The sequence below is a fragment of the Aythya marila genome (assembly GCF_965140915.1).
Source record: "Aythya marila genome assembly, chromosome: Z".
In the NCBI taxonomy this organism is placed as follows: Eukaryota; Metazoa; Chordata; class Aves; order Anseriformes; family Anatidae; genus Aythya; species Aythya marila.
In genome coordinates, this window is record NC_139080.1 from 30,572,655 (window position 1) to 30,589,533 (window position 16,879).

The following is a 16,879-nucleotide window of genomic DNA, read 5'->3' on the forward strand; positions in this document are numbered from 1 at the left end:
TAATTGTTGCAGAGCAGTGCTTATACTAAGCCAAGGACATCTCAGCCTTTGCTCTGTCCTGCCAACGGGCAGGCTGGGGGGTGCAGTAAGAGCTGGGAGGGGACAGACCCAGGACAGGTGACCCAAACTAGCCAAAGGGGTATTCCATACCATCTGACGTCATGCTAAACAATATATAGGGGTGGCTAGCAATGGGAGGAGGCCGGACTGCTCGGGGTTAGGCTGGGCATCGGTCAGCGGGTGGTGAGCAATTGCATTGTGCGTCACTTGTTTGTACATACTATTATTACTTTCGTATTATCACCATTGTATCATCATTATTATTATTGTTATTATTATTTTTGTTATTTTTTTTTCCTGTCTTATTAAACTGTCTTTATCTCAACTCACGGGCTTCACTTTCCATTTCTCTCCCCCGTCCCAGAGAGGGAGGGGGGAGGGTGAGCGAACGGCTGCGTGGTGTTTAGCTGCCGGTCGGGTTAAACCACGACAAATAATAAAGTATTTTGGTTGCTTAATGCCACTATTATTCTGAGATATGTTTGGAGATAGTTCTGTTGCTTGCAGCTATAGGATTTTGGTTGACTGTGGTTGCATCCTTGTTAGACTTGTTTCCTCCCTCTTTCCTCTCAAGTCCTGAGGGGTAAAAAATGCTGCATGGCAGAATTACAAAAGATTAATTCATAATTCCAGCTTGGAGGCAGAGGAAAGTTTTAAAATCCCATGGCTGTAAGCTAGTATTTTAATGCCGTAGTACTGCGTATACGTGTATACTTCTTTTAGTCAAAAAAAAACAACTTGTGAAGCAAGAGCAAATGACAACAAAAGAGAGAAAGCTAACTTTCAGGCTTAAAAAATCACGTGGTCTCCTTTTCTAAAATCACGTATAAGTTTATTTCATAGCTAGTAAACATGGTGTTCATTTTTGAAAGCTAAGTATTTTTTTACTAGCTATCTGACACATTTTGCGTGTGATTAAATAGCCTTTCGGATATAACAGAAAACTAATGTGTTGCTTGCTGGCCTGATGTTGAAGATTCTGTCTGGTCTTGGATGGAAGTTGCAGTCTCTCCTTTGAGATTTTCAAAACCCATCTGCACATGGACCTGTGCAACCTGCCATAGCTGACTATGCCTTGAGCAGAGGGCTGGAACAGATCATTGCTGGAGGTCCCTTCCATCCTGAACAGTTCTGTGGTTCTTCCTAATACCAAACTTTAGTGAGACAAGAATAAAATACTGAATGTGCAGAGTGTTAATGATGACTGTATGTTACTTGAACTTGCTCAATGTCAATGAGTTACTGGTGTTAAATTTTTACTGATAACAGGGTTAAGCAGTTGTATAGTAACTGTCTTATTTATTCTTAATTAAGATTATAGAAAACATGCATAAACTCATTATTGAATTTTTCTTCTAGATAAATGAATTGGTGGATGCCCGTGATGTCAGCATTGGAGCCTGGTTTGAAGCTCACATAGAAAATGTTACCCGAGCAACAAAGGGACATAAGAATGGTAAAGCTCAAGGAAAGAGTGGTAATACTCACAAAAGGACTAATGGAAGCTTAAGTCAAGATCATTCTAGAGAGAATGCAAATAACTTGGACAGTACCCCATCCACATCTTATTCAGACTGTATGGACACTGATGAAGAAGCTATTTATCATATCAAGTACGATGAGTAAGTGCTCCTGATACTATTTTGAGGACATCACATATTGTTATTTGGTTTGTATAAACCAAGAATTTCTTGAAGAAGCTTGGAATCAAAGAAAGCAAGTTCAATATTGCAACCAAGAAAAAATTATTAAAATGTTTAAACACTTTTCAGTGGCTATAGTGAATACGTGGGAGTAATGCTATTTTTTTCCATGCATAAGTACTTGTCAAGTATTAGTTAATTTGTCTTTAAAATTTTAAATCCATCCTTAATTATATGAGAAGAAGAAACTATATATAAAAATGAATTTTCACTCCAGGTTTTTCCAAGTAAATTACTGTTTTATTTATCTATTCCCTGTGTATATTCAGCTCCTCTCATTGGAACTGGAGAAGGCTCATGAGAGCAAATTTTGGTACACAATTTGGATTAATTTTGTTCTAACTAGAACAGTTATGCACAAAATTGCAGGTCTGCATTGCTGACAAAGGTTTGTTTTAGAAAACTTGTGACTCAAGGCATGAAATTGGTTCTGAATTGGAATGAGGACACTAAGGGAGGGTTGTGGGTTTTTTGTTTTTTCATAAAAACAACTGTTGGAGCCGTCAGTGTGTGGGCAGGAATAGCCCCTCATACTGCACACTAAATAGAAAGTAATTTCTTTTGAAGAAGTTTTGCACAATTTCATTCACTTGAGAGTTTTTTTTAATTGTTTTAATCAGCATTTGCTGAAGCATTGAGCTAAGCATCTAAATAGATTCTAGGGAGTTTCTTAAATTTTGCTACTGAGAGTAGTAGAGCTACTGAGAATAGTAGAAATACTGTAGTTTGTGCAATCCAAGCTTAAGGAAATGGAGGGCAAGGTGTATTCAGTATTAATTAAATAAAGATTTCCACAATACACTTTCAGAGCAGCAGTTTCAAGTTCAGTTAAAGTGTAACTAAATGTAGTTTTGCTAGAAAAATAAAAATACAGACTTGAATAGAGAACATTTTGCTGCTGTGGTTCTAATTCAGTGTGCTTTTTTGACTTGATTTCAGATACAAAATTGCATCTGCAACTGTGTAAGTTAAAATGTTAAATAATCACAAAGATGAAAGCCTTAAATTGAACTTTTCTTCAAGATTTTCAATCTTTTAAAAATTTAAATACTTTATTAGGTATCAAATATTACAAGACGTACATGGAAATAACTTGCTCAACTGATACAATCAAAATCAGAACACTTTCTAGGGTAATTATGTGTGCATTGTGGTTAAAGATTGGCTTCAAGATTACCTAATTTCCAACACTGCGGATGTATGTAAGTGAGCCATGAGCAAAAATTTCTTTAGAAACTTTTGTAACTGCTGCAGTGAAATTCTGTTCCTGTTTTGTATATGGCCTGTTTTTTCCCCCAATTGCTAAAATAGAAAATGTTGCACAACACACCAGATTTTATCTATACTAAAATCTGGTATACTAAAGAAAAAGAAAATTTACCTTCATTTGTGTGTGCTTCAGGATCTAGTTGCTCACTTTGAGCAGGTGGAGACAGTAATCTTCTTGGTCTTACTGTAAGATTATGCATAGCAGTTTTATGTTCATTGCCAACAAAATTAGATAAGGTATAGGAACACAATGTTGCAAGATAGTGATTAAAGGCACAGGTATGTACTTGTTCAGTCTAAGATACTGAATGTTTCAGTTGAAGATGCTGGCTGTTGGAATGTGCAGAAAAAGTAACTATTGGAAGACTTTCTGGAAAGCAGAACTTGAGCTTTTATGGGTTATTTGGTTTAACATGAATGTTACTGACATTTGGTTAAAAATGTTAAAAGGTCTCGCTTCTTTTAGTGGTAATTAACATGAATATTCAAATGGCAGTTATTAGGGCAATCGCAGCACTTTATTTGCATCCATTAGTGTTTACCTCTCTATGCAGCTATTCTGCTGCCAGTATGTTCCTTATGGATAAAAAGGGAGAGCATAATGTGCTTTACCACACAATTCCTCTGTGCTCCAGAACTTGTCTCATATAATTTAACTTCTTGTATTCTTTGAGGCTCATACTTTATTACTCATTTATTCTTCTGCATAGCTACCTGTTTCTGGATGTTTTGTTTTTTAGGTTCAGGCTGTGCATTTTGCTGCTTAACTTGGCATTTTCTGAGCTTCTTCAAAATACACCACTGTAAATAAAGACATCTTCCCTTTTATCTCCTGAATAAAATGATTCTCTTAGGTGGGGTAATTTCAACTATGCCTTGCCCACAATATTTATACTCCTGCAAGAGGTGAAAGCACTTGCATTCATCTGAAACAGAATAAAAATGTCTGGGAAGGGGAAAGCATAAGCCTTGAGTCTGTAAAGTCATAAAAATTACTTGAATACATTGGAGGACTATATGTCACAGGTGGAGATGTGTTGTCAGTTTCTTAACTTTTCTCTGCTGATGTTTGAGTCTTGTTCTCTGCTTGTTTTATCCTTCCAATTTGGAAGACAATCTCACCAAAAAGGAGGCTGCAGCTGTGGGACAGGTCAGCTGTAGAGCATTAAATTGGTCTACTGCAGTTCCTTGACTCTGAAGTGAGACCTTATGGTGATAAACAGCAAATACACTTTACTATGCCATGTGTTGTGGCAGATTTAATCTGAAAAGGAAAAAAAAAAAAAAAAACACCTCAAACACTATCCTTCAGTGTTTTTTTCTTCTTTTTTTTTTTTTTTGAACCTGTAATGCTTATAGCAATGCTTGTGTAAGAAAGATGCTGGAAGTGTGTGCAACCCCATCAGGACCAGGCTTTCTGTTACTATGTGCACAGCTCTTGTAGCAAAGTCCTCTAGTGCAGACCTGGCTCACCTTGCTCTCTCTGAAACACACAGATCCCATGTGTTTTAACATGGATGGAGGCCTGAAACTGTTTTTTCCTTTCTTCCCTTGGCTGTGTCATTAGTATTCACACTGGATTCAGAGGGTTAGGACTGACTTAATGCATTGTTTGACACATTTATCTAAGAACTCTGTGGCTGAGAACTTTATTCAAAAGTGAAGCTTCACCTCAATCATTCTCTCTTGAACTGTGCCTGTCAGGAAAGTTCATGCTTAGTCTAAATCACTGTAGTAAATTATATTGAAGCACACTTTCAAGTTCTTGAGAGCAGTGAGAAAAATCTGAAAGAACAAAAATAAGATTTTTTTTTACAGCCTAAATGCCTAAATATGCCAGGATATTGTGATGTGTTTACTCTTCCTACCCCTTTCAGTAAGGGTTAATGCTGCCTTAGCCATTAATTCTACTTAGTCCTGTGCATCAGGAAGTCTGCATCTGTATTGTCTGCCAGTATATTCCACGCTTGATCCTTGAAGAAGTTAGATTTTTAGAACTTAACAGATTTGAGGTTACTTCTGGCTTTGGTCTTCTAGCCAGAGATACTTGGCAGTCCCATCAAGTGAAGAATACAACCAATCGTTAATTCTTTTTCAACAAGGTAACTTTTAGGTCACTCCTGAGAACAGCTTTTCTTAAAGGCTGAAGCAGGACTTGTGCCTTCCTTAAGTGAGAAAGCTCATCTTAGCTGGTACTGCTAGATTTATGTATCATGAGTCCTGTGTAGGACTTTTCAGTTCCAGGTTTGCTTAAACCTATTTCTTTTAATCTTCTGGCTTAAACAATTTCACAGGAGTATACCTCCTCTTGAGGGAAAGGTTTTCATTTGTTCCTTTCTTCATTCCATTTCCTTCTTAATAAGAGTGAATGTGAGGGGGAAAACAGTAGAAAACTTTTCCAGGAAAATAAACAGACTGCAATGAAGAGAAAATACCCCAAGCCCTTATCCAGAACACGTAACTTTCAAAAGGACAACTGTCTTATGGCAAAACAGGTTTCCCAGTTGTGAATGCTACTGATGTATTACATATTCTTATTTATTGTGAGAGATTTAAAAGGTACGCCATGCTTTAAGAGCACTGTTTTCACCAATGACATAAAGAGCATTCATCAACACAGAACTTGAGTCTGCCTTCCTTTGTTACCAACTTTCTTGGCATGCAGCTGTGGAAATAGTGCTATTAACTTATGGTCCATCTTCTGCAGTCAGTTTCTGAAAGCAACATTCTACCTGGATGTTGTGTTGCTTACAGGTGTTCCTATTTCTACCAATGTTCTCTTTTTCCCCTCCTGCCTTTTTATTCATTGTTATTTCTGTTTTACTTTTGTGTCACTATCACAAACAGCCATTAAAGACTTCTAAGGTCAAGGTGTGCTATCAGTTTTTATACACTATCCTCCATTTCATTCTGCCCCAAGCAACTGTCTTCTAGTACAGATGAAGATGGGAACCTGTTCTGAACAGAATAAATCTGAATCCTTATTTGCAAGGACTCATGAGGAATCCAGCATAAGGTTGGATCCTGAAGATAACTGAGAACTATAGTCTCCACCTAGTCTCCACCATAGCTTCTTTGCCTGCTTAAGAAACACTGTATAAAGAACAGAACACTCAGTTGCTTAGTGTGGCACAATAAAGACATCTTACATTGCTGTCGTATAAAAACTTTCCTCTTAAACTTGCTCCACTTCATATTTATTGCTTGTGCAGCACTGGTTGGTCTACTTACTGTCAGGGAGACGGTTCTCACTCTGCAAGTGTTAGTGTCTTGATGGTTACCTATTTAACGAAGTAGGGGAAAGAATTGTTGATTGACAAACAGAAGCTCTTTTCCTTCCTTCTCCTGTTTTTCCTGTGTAAGTTATTTGGAATAAAGGCCTTCCATTTAAGGTGGTGCTCAATGCTATTCACAGGAAGGCTAGAGATGTTTGCAGCCTGACAAATGCCCGTATGCATGCCTGTACATAAATGATTAAGTATGGATTAAGTGTAGGTAACTTTTTTTCAGTGCACCCATGTTTGGATGATAACCTTCTCAGGTTTTACATCAGTCAGAGGTTTAAGTTATAACTTGCACTAATGTTTGCATTATGTGTCATTAAGTGTGTTTTTTGTGGTTAGTTATTTTAGGGTACTAGGTAGTTTAGCAAACGGGATGAATTGTTAGCATGTTCAATACTGTGGAATGATGTCCTTAAAGAACTCAGAGGAGTTCTCAAAGGACTCTCCTCTGAGTTGCTTGAGAACTGGAGGTAGTCTGAAGCTTCTTTGCTTCTCAGCCCAAGAAACTGCAGTACAGTCTGCATCTGATCTGTCTGGCATGTTTGTTGGATACTTTTATCTTGTCTTTGGTGCTGTAAAGAGCCTGCCTGAAAAGCGTTGTGAAGCAGGATGCTTCACAACCAGCAAGTTGCGTGCCCAGTCTGGTTAAGGCAACTTAGGTAGCCAGATGGCAGTTACTGTTTCTGAGGATTCCTAAAGCTTTTATCAAATTCCTGGATCAGTGTACACAGAATTTATAGTACTTCCAGCTGTAGATTCATAAAAAGTAGATTTTATTTTTCCAGTTCTTAAAGGTTTTGTTTTGTGAAAATAGACTTTAGTGAGCAATTTTTTTTGTTGGTTATGGGAAGATTTTAACACGAACTGAAGTGGGTAAGTAAATCAGGGTTATTCTTATCCAACAGTGTTCCTCTCCAAAGAGAAGTTCTTTTGTTCATAGCTTTGTTTGTATGATGGATTTTTGAGGGTAAACTTATTCATGTTAGCCAGTCCTTGCTGTCACTTTAGTACACTGTCTTTCCACAGTTTTTTCAGACTCTTCTCACTGCACTTTACTACACTAAATGTTTCTTCAGGGTCTGGAGAGAATGCTGCAATCTCTGAGGGATCCTTATCATTAATGGAGTAGAAAGATGATAGCTGGTGTTAACCTTCAGAGCCTCTCTACAGCAAGAATGGCAGCTTGCATTTGGGTTTCCACTTTTTTTTTTTTTTAAATCAGGTTTCTTTTAGGACCTGTAGCTATTTGTATCATTAGCTAAAAGATAAAAGGTTACAGCAACCTCAGGAATAGTTGCAATGGATGCTGGCAGTTCGACAATCTGCCTGAGACTAATGAGGCAGAGTTAAAGTTGCAATATACTTTGAATTTTGACATCATTTAAAGAATGCCTCCATTCTTGACATCTGTGCAACATGATGTTGTGAGTAGTGGCTATTATGTCTGTGTACAAACTAGGCTGTCCGTGTATGTGATCCTACATTAACAAAACTCAGAAATCCACTCTGTGTAAACTGAATATGGAGATTTGCTGGCTGTGCACGTAGACAGAGGTGCAGGTAGTTAGCGTTACTGAAGAGCAGCTGGCTTCTCTGAGGTAAGTTTTCCAAGTGCAGGTCCATTATTCATCTATTCTGAAGCCTGTATGCTGTTGGGGGTTTTGAAGCTGAGTAGAACGAACAGCAGTTTTTAGCAGCCAAAACAATGAACTCTAGTGAATTTTATTGCGGGTAGGCTGACAAAGTAGCCATCGTCATGAATGCAGCGCTGCTAGGGTGACACCCTTGCTTGCGCTCTGGGAATGCTGACACCTGCAGTTTCCTGTAGTGAGCTCAGCTATGTAGCTTGCACTAGTGGTCTGTTCACACATGCTTCTGGAACCATAAAGGCAAAAGACTGGGAAGAGGAAAATATATGCAAATCTGTGCCTATTATAGACATGCTGGTAGCTATTTTGTTTACAGAGTGAGAAATATATTTCTAAGAAACAAAATTACTGGTCAATACCCTCATTTTATTCTTCAGCATGAAGAATTAGTAACAGGATATTCCTTAGTTTCTAGGAAGACCTCCGTTTTATGGGTTCTGTCCTTAAGTTGTTATTTTTGTATCTAAACAAACAGTTTGTGTTAATGTGCTATCTACTTTTATTAAACAGTATTACTAATTAGGTCCTGAAAAATGAATTCAATGGCTTTGTAGAAACACTTAAAAAAATATTCATTACACACTAAGGAGATTATAGCCTGCTTTGAAGGTAAAGGCATATATGGCACACAGGAATGTGTTACTATGTATTTATAAATAAGCTTTAGTCAGTACTTGTCCCTTATGAGGCTGTTCGTCTTCCATAAACTGTGTAAAATGTCGTAAAAATGAACTGTGGAAAACACCAGTAATTTTAGACACTCATCATAAATGGAGTCCAGGAAAAGGTTAGTGTATGGGGTAGCATGTAATAAGGGACTGATCTCAGTGATCTGGGACACCTGTTGGACTCTGGTGCTACTAAATGTAAATTGAACTTACACAGTTGTATCAGTCTGTGAGTAGTAGCTTCCATTTTGAGGTGGAAGGCTTGTAGTTAAATACTACTAAAATGCCTTGACCTGCCAAGTCAATACTAAGATGTTTTAACTCTTGTTTCTGCTAAGATTGTCTTAACAATTATAAGCTTATTTATGAAGTGTTTGAGTCATGTTATGAGCATAGGTGTGTCATGGTGGCTGAAATGTATGTAAAAATACAAACCTGGGTAACAAACTTCTAATTTGGAAGTTTGGGAAATGGTCTAAAATGAAAAAAACAGTTGAGAATGAAAAAAAGGTGGGGGTAGTCCTACTGGAAATATTTTAACTGTTTTATTCCATACATCTCAACCTGCCCAAGTAAAATAATAACAGGAATTAATGTTTTCTGTGTTAAAAGAACTTTGAAAAGTTAAGTGCAAGGGGAGAACGTCTTTCAAGTACAAGGGGAATTAAGCTTTATTTCTTATTTAAAGCCTTTTTATTTTGTCTGTTTTATTAGTTCAGAACTAATCAGGGTTGCAGACATTAAGTTGTCATGGAAAATGCTGTAAGAAGTAACAGTTCCCAATGAAGGCCAAAGGTGTTAGTGATCATCCTTTTTATAAAGGGAGAAGATGAGATAAAGGTATAAGCCATTTTATTTGAAAGATTGTGATAGGCTAGCACGCTGAAAGTTCTGGTTTGCTGCAGTCATTATCCTTATCAAAACTGTCTTGCCTTTATCAGGCAAGTTTCATTTGTCTTTTGTAGTCCAGACTACCCGTAACCTCTTCAGAATCATGTCAAAAGCATGTGCATAGATAAGTTAAGAAAAACAAGATAGTGATTTATTATCGTAAAGGTCAGGAATTCTAGTCATTCTGTATGCTGCATAAGCAACATACAAGACAGGTTGAGATGTGTAAACTATGGCTGCTTAAACTTTCATTCTCAAAATTATGACTTTGGATTTTTTGGAGAGCACAGGATATTTTGAGAAAATGAGAAGGTAAATGTAAGAAGTGACGTGCTTCTTTAAGTACTGCCTTCTCAAGGGAAACCACAACTCTTTTTCCTGGAAAGTGTCTCCTTAGCTGAAGAGATCATCAAGAGAACACATTTCCATTTCTTCTTCAAGAAATGGTTTGAAGTTGAGACTTGCCTAACAGATATATTTTAGATTTTTTTTTAATGTGAAATGTGCAAATAAAGGTAGTAGGCAGGGATTTAATATAATGGGTTTCTACCCTACAATTTGTTTATACTTGATTATTGGAGACAGACATCAATCAAGGATTACAGGCCACTGCTATTAGAGATAGTAACTTCTTATTCCTCATACGTTATTTTCCAGCTATGTACACATGATAGTTCAGTTGTGCTGAATTTGGTAACTGTATGGCTGCAGTGTTCTTGCTTCCTGATACATTTTAAAAAAATGAACCACTAAGTGAACAGTTCTGTAGATCTAACTGATCCGTTCGCATAAATTCGTCTGGTGGCTGCTTAGTAAGGGTGGAGCAAGGGAGGGAAGCACTGCTTTGAGCAGGTTTAATGCACGTGCCACAAACAGAAGTCTGCTTCTTTTTCTGTGAAGGAATGACAGAATGCCTCCATACTTCCCCTTGCACGCAGTGTATTTCTCAGATGCCTTCTGTTTCATTCTATTCATACTTCAAATAGAATACTTAATAATTGTATTGAAAGTAAGTTCTTGGTAGACTGAAAAGACTTGTGCATATTCTGATGTAGAGTTAATGTTTCTCAGTAGTGCAGTGTTTTAGGAACAAACAGATACTGACCAAGAAATGCTGGGATTTTTATTACAGTGATAGTTCTCTGCTATGGAAACCGTATACAAAGTTAGGAAATCATAGGTAAATCGTGCTATGCTACTATTAGTGTTTGCAGTTAAAAGTATTACAGGGAAATGTGGCTTGACAGTGAACATGAGACTTCTTATGGGAAGTATTCATTGAACTGTTACAATAATACTTCCTGTTAACAGTGTCTGCTTTTTTAAATGTTAGGTGCTAAGTGTAATGAAGAATACGTAAAAACAAGAAAATGTCTATAATTGAAGGTTGAATTGTGTCAAATCATCATTTCAACTGTACCAAACTTACACTAGTCTAATCAGAACACTACTGTGAAGCTGCTTTGTTTTCTTTGGAGAGTTATCACAGGATTTTATAAGTAATGCAATAAATAAGAAAACACCTTCAGTAAACACATCTAACAGTAGTTCTGTATTACAGTTGGCTGGAAAGGGTCTTTCACCTCATTCTTGAGGCTTGTTATAACACTGTATTTGTTCATTGTCTTCTGGTTTATCTCTGTGTTCCCATTTGTGATGTAGTTACATACTACTCTTGCATTTGTAAGAGGTTAAGTTTTAATGTTGTGTGATTTATACAAATAATTTGTTAAACTTCTGGAAAATGAGTGTGGAGTGAGTGGCATTTTTTATTGTGAGTTTTTTTTTCCATACTTAGGTAAATTGTGACATTAAATACATTTGAGGTCACAAGTTTACTGTGAAAGTATTTTCATTTTACTTAGTGTAATGAGGACTATTATTACTGTGCTTAACATATTTAGTATGACTGAAAATGTGTGATTTTTGAGCCTAACTCAAAGGCTTGTGACAAATGCTGATTCATCTGTTCTGTTTGGGGTATCAGTTATGGACAAACATGAATAGTTAACAAATATGAATGTTTAAATATGTTGGCATTTATCAAAATTCATCAGCATTTCAGTGTGTGAAAGCACAGCACCAAAACAGTTTGTGTATGGAACCTGATGCAAAAGAAATGTGAATTCTGACAAGGACAATCTTGACAGTTTATTAAGTGTCTTTTCTTCAAAAGGAATATTTGTGAGCTTAAGTTTCTGACAAGTGAAGTTCACTTATGGAAGGCTGCCTTTCTCTTCTTTCTTTGGAGAGCAATAGGTTTCTACCTATAAGAGGAGACTTCAGGAGGTTTCTTAAGCTTAGCAATCTTTCTTTGGGCTCTTTCAGCAGAGCAGAGTTGGAGTCGCTGTTAACAATGAAAATCTTTGAGGCTCCTCAGACATATAGTAGGAAGGTTTCTATTCTGAGTTGTTTAGGGGTGAAAAGATGAGACAAAGTTGAATTTGGCACAAAATAATTCTTGATGATTAAAAGTTATTTGTCCAAAGGTCTTCCCAAGAAGAAGAGAACTCAACATATTTTTTTTTTCAGAGATTTTTTTTTTCAGATCATATCTCCTGCTCTAAAAAAAGATTTCAAAATTGTTGCAAGTTACACTTGTTTTGATTATTTTTTGGGTAGTGACTTTGGAATTTCTAATGTATACTAATTTTTAAACACCACGGATCTCATAACTTCTCACCTGATTATTTTTGTGTGTATATAAACAATATGTAATTTTTCTTTCTTTAGTTTCCGGATGCTTAAGGCACACTTTCATTTCTGAGTTCAAGTAAACTGATTCTTTGTTCACTGTGTTATACTTACTGCCTTCTTCAAACTTCAGGAAAGGTTTATTGTAAAATGACTGGAACTAACCAGTTTCCCAATCTTAGTCGTAAGATTTCAGTAGCCTGTTGAACTATGATGTTCTGCCATTATTCAGGCCCTTCAATAAAACGGATGTGACCTCATTACAGTTGCTTTCTGCATTGTTTTATTATATTACAGTTATTGCAATAATTATGAACACTATCACTGTAGAATGGTTCTTTTAAGGGAAAACTACAGGACAAATACCTGTGTTGGCTATGTAGTTCATGCTTTTGAATTGGAAACAAAATTGTTTAAAAAAAGTTAATATGAGACTGTTCACACATGATAGTGGCTCTCATAAGCACCTGCCCCTGTATATACTGGGAAGTAAACACTTTCTGGATTTAACTTGATTATGGATAAATCAGGTATTAATTAGGCATTAATTAATGTAAGTAATAGTTAAGGACAGATATGTCTTCTTGGCCCTTGGTTTATCTCAAGCCAATGTTGAACTGCTGTGGTTCATGTTTCTTTAACCAAAAGAAGCTGATAAGTCTTCCAACAGATGTAAGCCGCATGTCAGATATCTGCACAGTAGAGGGCAAAGAAAAGGCTCAGAGATGGAACACCAGGTCTTGTCTGGCCCTCCCATCCTGCACGTCCACTGTGCTTGTCCACAGCCTTCTCTCTAGCCCATTTCTGTTTTAGCAGACTTAGATTTAGTACAAAAATGAACTTGTGTATAATGCATCCATTTGCATCAGTGGGGTTTCATTCAATTGTGGAGGCAGGGACAACCTTCAGACTGTAGTTTGCCAGAGCCTCATGCTGCTAAGTACATTTTGTTTATGTAGTTAGAACATGCAATTTTCCCAAGACTTTGAAATGGTCTTGTTCATTATGGATAGGCATGCTGGAAAGTAACAAGAGCCATACTTATATTAGCAAGGGTAGAATTTTGCCATTATGATTTAACAGTACTCTTTTATAAAGGCATATAAAACTATAAAGCATGAGTACTCTTGTTTAAATAATCATCATTACATGATGGAAATGTAAGATATATTATTCTCAGTAATCTTTGTTAAAAGAATGAATACTTTGCATAGCCCTTGTCTGTAAGCACTCAACTTGCTTTCTTTTTCTCTGGGACTTGTACTGTGACCTCATCTAGGGCAAGTTTAGTAATGGATGATTCTTTGCTTACAAGAAGTATTAGAAGGGAACTTCACTATTTTAGTTTAACATCTGAGTCTTAATCTTTTTGTAGCAGGCTAGGTATTTTCTGCTAGCAATGTTTTTCATGTCTGTATTGTGCTGTATTTACAGCACATCTGAAAACTCTACAAGCACTACTGTAGCTGAAGAATTACCTTATACGCAGGACCTAAGAAGGCTGTGTTGTTAGACCAAAAAGTTAATATCTCAGTCTTTTTTTTTTTTGCTATGTATTTCATGTTTGTTTTTAAGATAGCAATATTTAACAGCTATCTTAATTCTGGTAAATGAATCTGAACTTGGAAAGGAATTGGATTTCTTCAGATATTACTTACTACTGTTTAATTTTGTATGTGTGCTGCGATTGCCACCTTCTTCCAGTGCTGCTGTATGCCGTATCTTATAAACCCTAACAATTTTGGGGGTAATAATGTGTAAAATACTATAGTGTTTTTTTTTTTTTAAAAAACTGTCTTCAGTGAAAAAACAAACCAACATTTCTTAATTATGTTTTAGTGAAGCATTTTCCTCTTCCATTATTTCTTATACTGTTGCATTCCTCACTGCATTTTCTCAAAAGAAGTTGTCAAAAGGACTGATCCTACATTTGCCTTTCCAGGTTTTTCTTTCATAATTAAAAGGAAGAAACATTTTCCACTTATTAGATCATCTGTCTGAGAGGAAGTCTGAGTTCTTTCTCCCTTATTTGATTTTGTAGTTAGCCTTTTTTTTTTTTTTTTAAACCTGTGGTTCACTGAACATGGATTTGGACTGTATCTACCACATGAATTCAATATGCTGTGTTTGTAAGGTCAAACTGTTAAAAAGATTAGTCCGAAATATAATGAATATAGTGGAAATGTAACAAATGCTTAAGAACAGGCCTAAATCACAAATGTGCCATGCTGAAAAACATTAAAATAATGGTTACTGCTTTTTTGTTGTTGGTTTAAGGAAGAAGCTCTCAGTGAAATCAACAAAATTGGTCTATGTCTGTGCTAAAATTTGAAATTGATTGCATTACAAATGTGGAAAAAAAAATCCAACAACCAGTTCTTACATTTTTTTTAATTTTATAATACAACTTGTGGATGCTGCTGTATCCATCTGAGATTAATCAAACAGCTGGACTCTTCAGATCAAAATAAAATTTTCAGAAGGATAGTAGGTCTGATTTTTTTAATGCTATGTGTTTTGTAAGTCAAAGACATCTTAAAAATTATACTCTTGAAAAATGTTGCCTATGACTTATAACTTACTGTTACAGGAGTAATAATCATTACTGTTTTTGGCTTTGCTTTTCAAGGTACCCGGAGAATGGCATAGTAGAAATGGACACCAGTAATCTTCGACCCCGAGCAAGAACCATTCTGAAGTGGAGTGAACTAAAAGTGGGTGATGTGGTGATGGTTAACTACAATGTTGAAACTCCCGAAGAAAGAGGATTTTGGTTTGATGCAGAAATTACCTCTTTGAGAGAAATCTCAAGGACTAACAAAGAGGTTCATGCTAAAATTCTGCTGGGGTAAGAATTGTTTGACCAACTCAAAATCTTTACATTTAATATAAAGTATCTTTCTGTCTACTAGTCATCACCAGATTAAAATTAATGTGATACTTAAATCCCACAGCTGTCTGAATCATGGAATTCCAGTGTATGTTTTTTAAAATGTGCAAACTTAGCTATGAGTTGTAATTTCTACATTTCGTAAGACTGCTGAAGATAACTACAGGATTTCATGTATTATGTGATTCTACCTGATCAGAATGTTTTTATTTGTATTTATATTTTTTTAGTTATTTATATATCTATTTATATATTTTGATTCCACTCAAAGCTGAAGTGTCTGTTTTCAGTAACTTGAAAGTTTGGAAAATTCTATGTCTCACTGAATGTTAGTTATCTCTGACAATCTGAGTAAGTCTGAACTGGCTAACTGGATCTTTAAAGAATAAAATTTTGGTAGCTTATGACAAGTAAAATGTGGATCTGTGGGGGTGGGAATTACTTGTATTTTCATGTGGCTGAACTCAACAGAGTATCTTTCCTTTGTTTGGGTTTCCTGTTTGATTTTAAAAATTCATGTGTGACTCTTGGGTACACTGTTTTCTGCAGAAACTTTTATGATATAACTTCCAGTAAGCTGTATGATTGCTTTTTTAGAGATTAAAAGATGATCAATCTTTATGAACAATCTCCTTGAAGAATTCACTGTAACCTTCCTCCTCCAACTAGCTTTCCTCATGCCATTAACATTACCCTTTTCTGGCACTAAAGAACTGAAGGCAATTGGATCCAGTCTGCCACCTTCATCCATGCAGAAGATAGAAACATTCTAAGGAAGGCTTACATGCAAAAACTGATTTTAAAATGCAACTGGAACTGAAGTGAAACTTTGCTTATTAAATGATTGGTTTAATCATGGCATGCCCCAAATTTACTCAGTGAGTAGTGTCATTAGTCTGTGAGTATATTTCTTAAAGAGAAGTAGACTATTTAGAGTATTTTTATTATAAGAAGGGAGAAACATTGCATCTGTAGGAAGATATGATGCAGTATGTGGTTAACTGGAAGAAATGCAAACTTATGATAAGGTGCAATTCAATATTTTGCTTAAAAATAGTCACATGTAGTACTGGAGAAATAAGAAAGGCATGGTATATGATAAGAGTAGGTGAAAATTGTTTTGTGGATGTTTTTTAGTTTTAAAGTAACAGGAGTTGTTTTATGGGCAATCTCAGTGTATTACCATCTTCTTGTGCTAATTAGAGCAGGCATATAGAATCATAGAATATGGGTTGGAAGGGACCCATAAGGGTCGAGTCCAACTCCTGGCACCCCCCAGGTCTACCCAAAAATTCAGACCATATGACTAAGAGCACAGTCCAAAGGCTTCTTAAACTCTGACAGGCTTGGTGCCGTGACTATGTCCCCAGAGAGGACATTTTGACATGTTTTGAGACAAAGTGGGGAAAAAATGTGAAACAAGAAGAAATTGAGTAGATACTGAATTATTAATCATTAACTTCGCAAGGGAGAAGAGATTTAAGAGGACAGAATAGAGAGATTAGTGTTTTCATTGCAATACATTTAATAGTTGTATAACATTTGGTGAATCACAGAAATGGAGTTCATGGCCTTCTATAATCAGAACTATCCAGTTATCAGTTTACATTAAAGTCAAATGTCTATTGATAGTTATTTAAAAGTGTTGTCTGTAGGTAGGGGTTCTTTCAGAATTTTTCCAGTTTAGTAAAATAGGATTTTTTTTGGCAAAACAAAGTACCCATTTCGAGTGATGGCTAAAAATTCTGCTTGTGTTGGTTGGATCTCTACA

General features: G+C 36.2%; 1 protein-coding gene across 3 annotated transcripts in view; it reads left to right on the forward strand.

The window, feature by feature from the left end:
* The window catches only part of UHRF2 (ubiquitin like with PHD and ring finger domains 2), an 85,166-nt gene that overhangs the window by 20,693 nt on the left and 47,594 nt on the right, over positions 1-16,879 (forward strand). For all 3 annotated transcript variants that reach the window (XM_082782519.1, XM_082782517.1, XM_082782518.1), the window contains exons 3-4: positions 1,420-1,682; positions 14,848-15,066. In XM_082782519.1, coding sequence (XP_082638645.1) covers positions 1,420-1,682; positions 14,848-15,066 — 482 coding nt within the window. The remainder of the gene's footprint in view (positions 1-1,419; positions 1,683-14,847; positions 15,067-16,879) is intronic.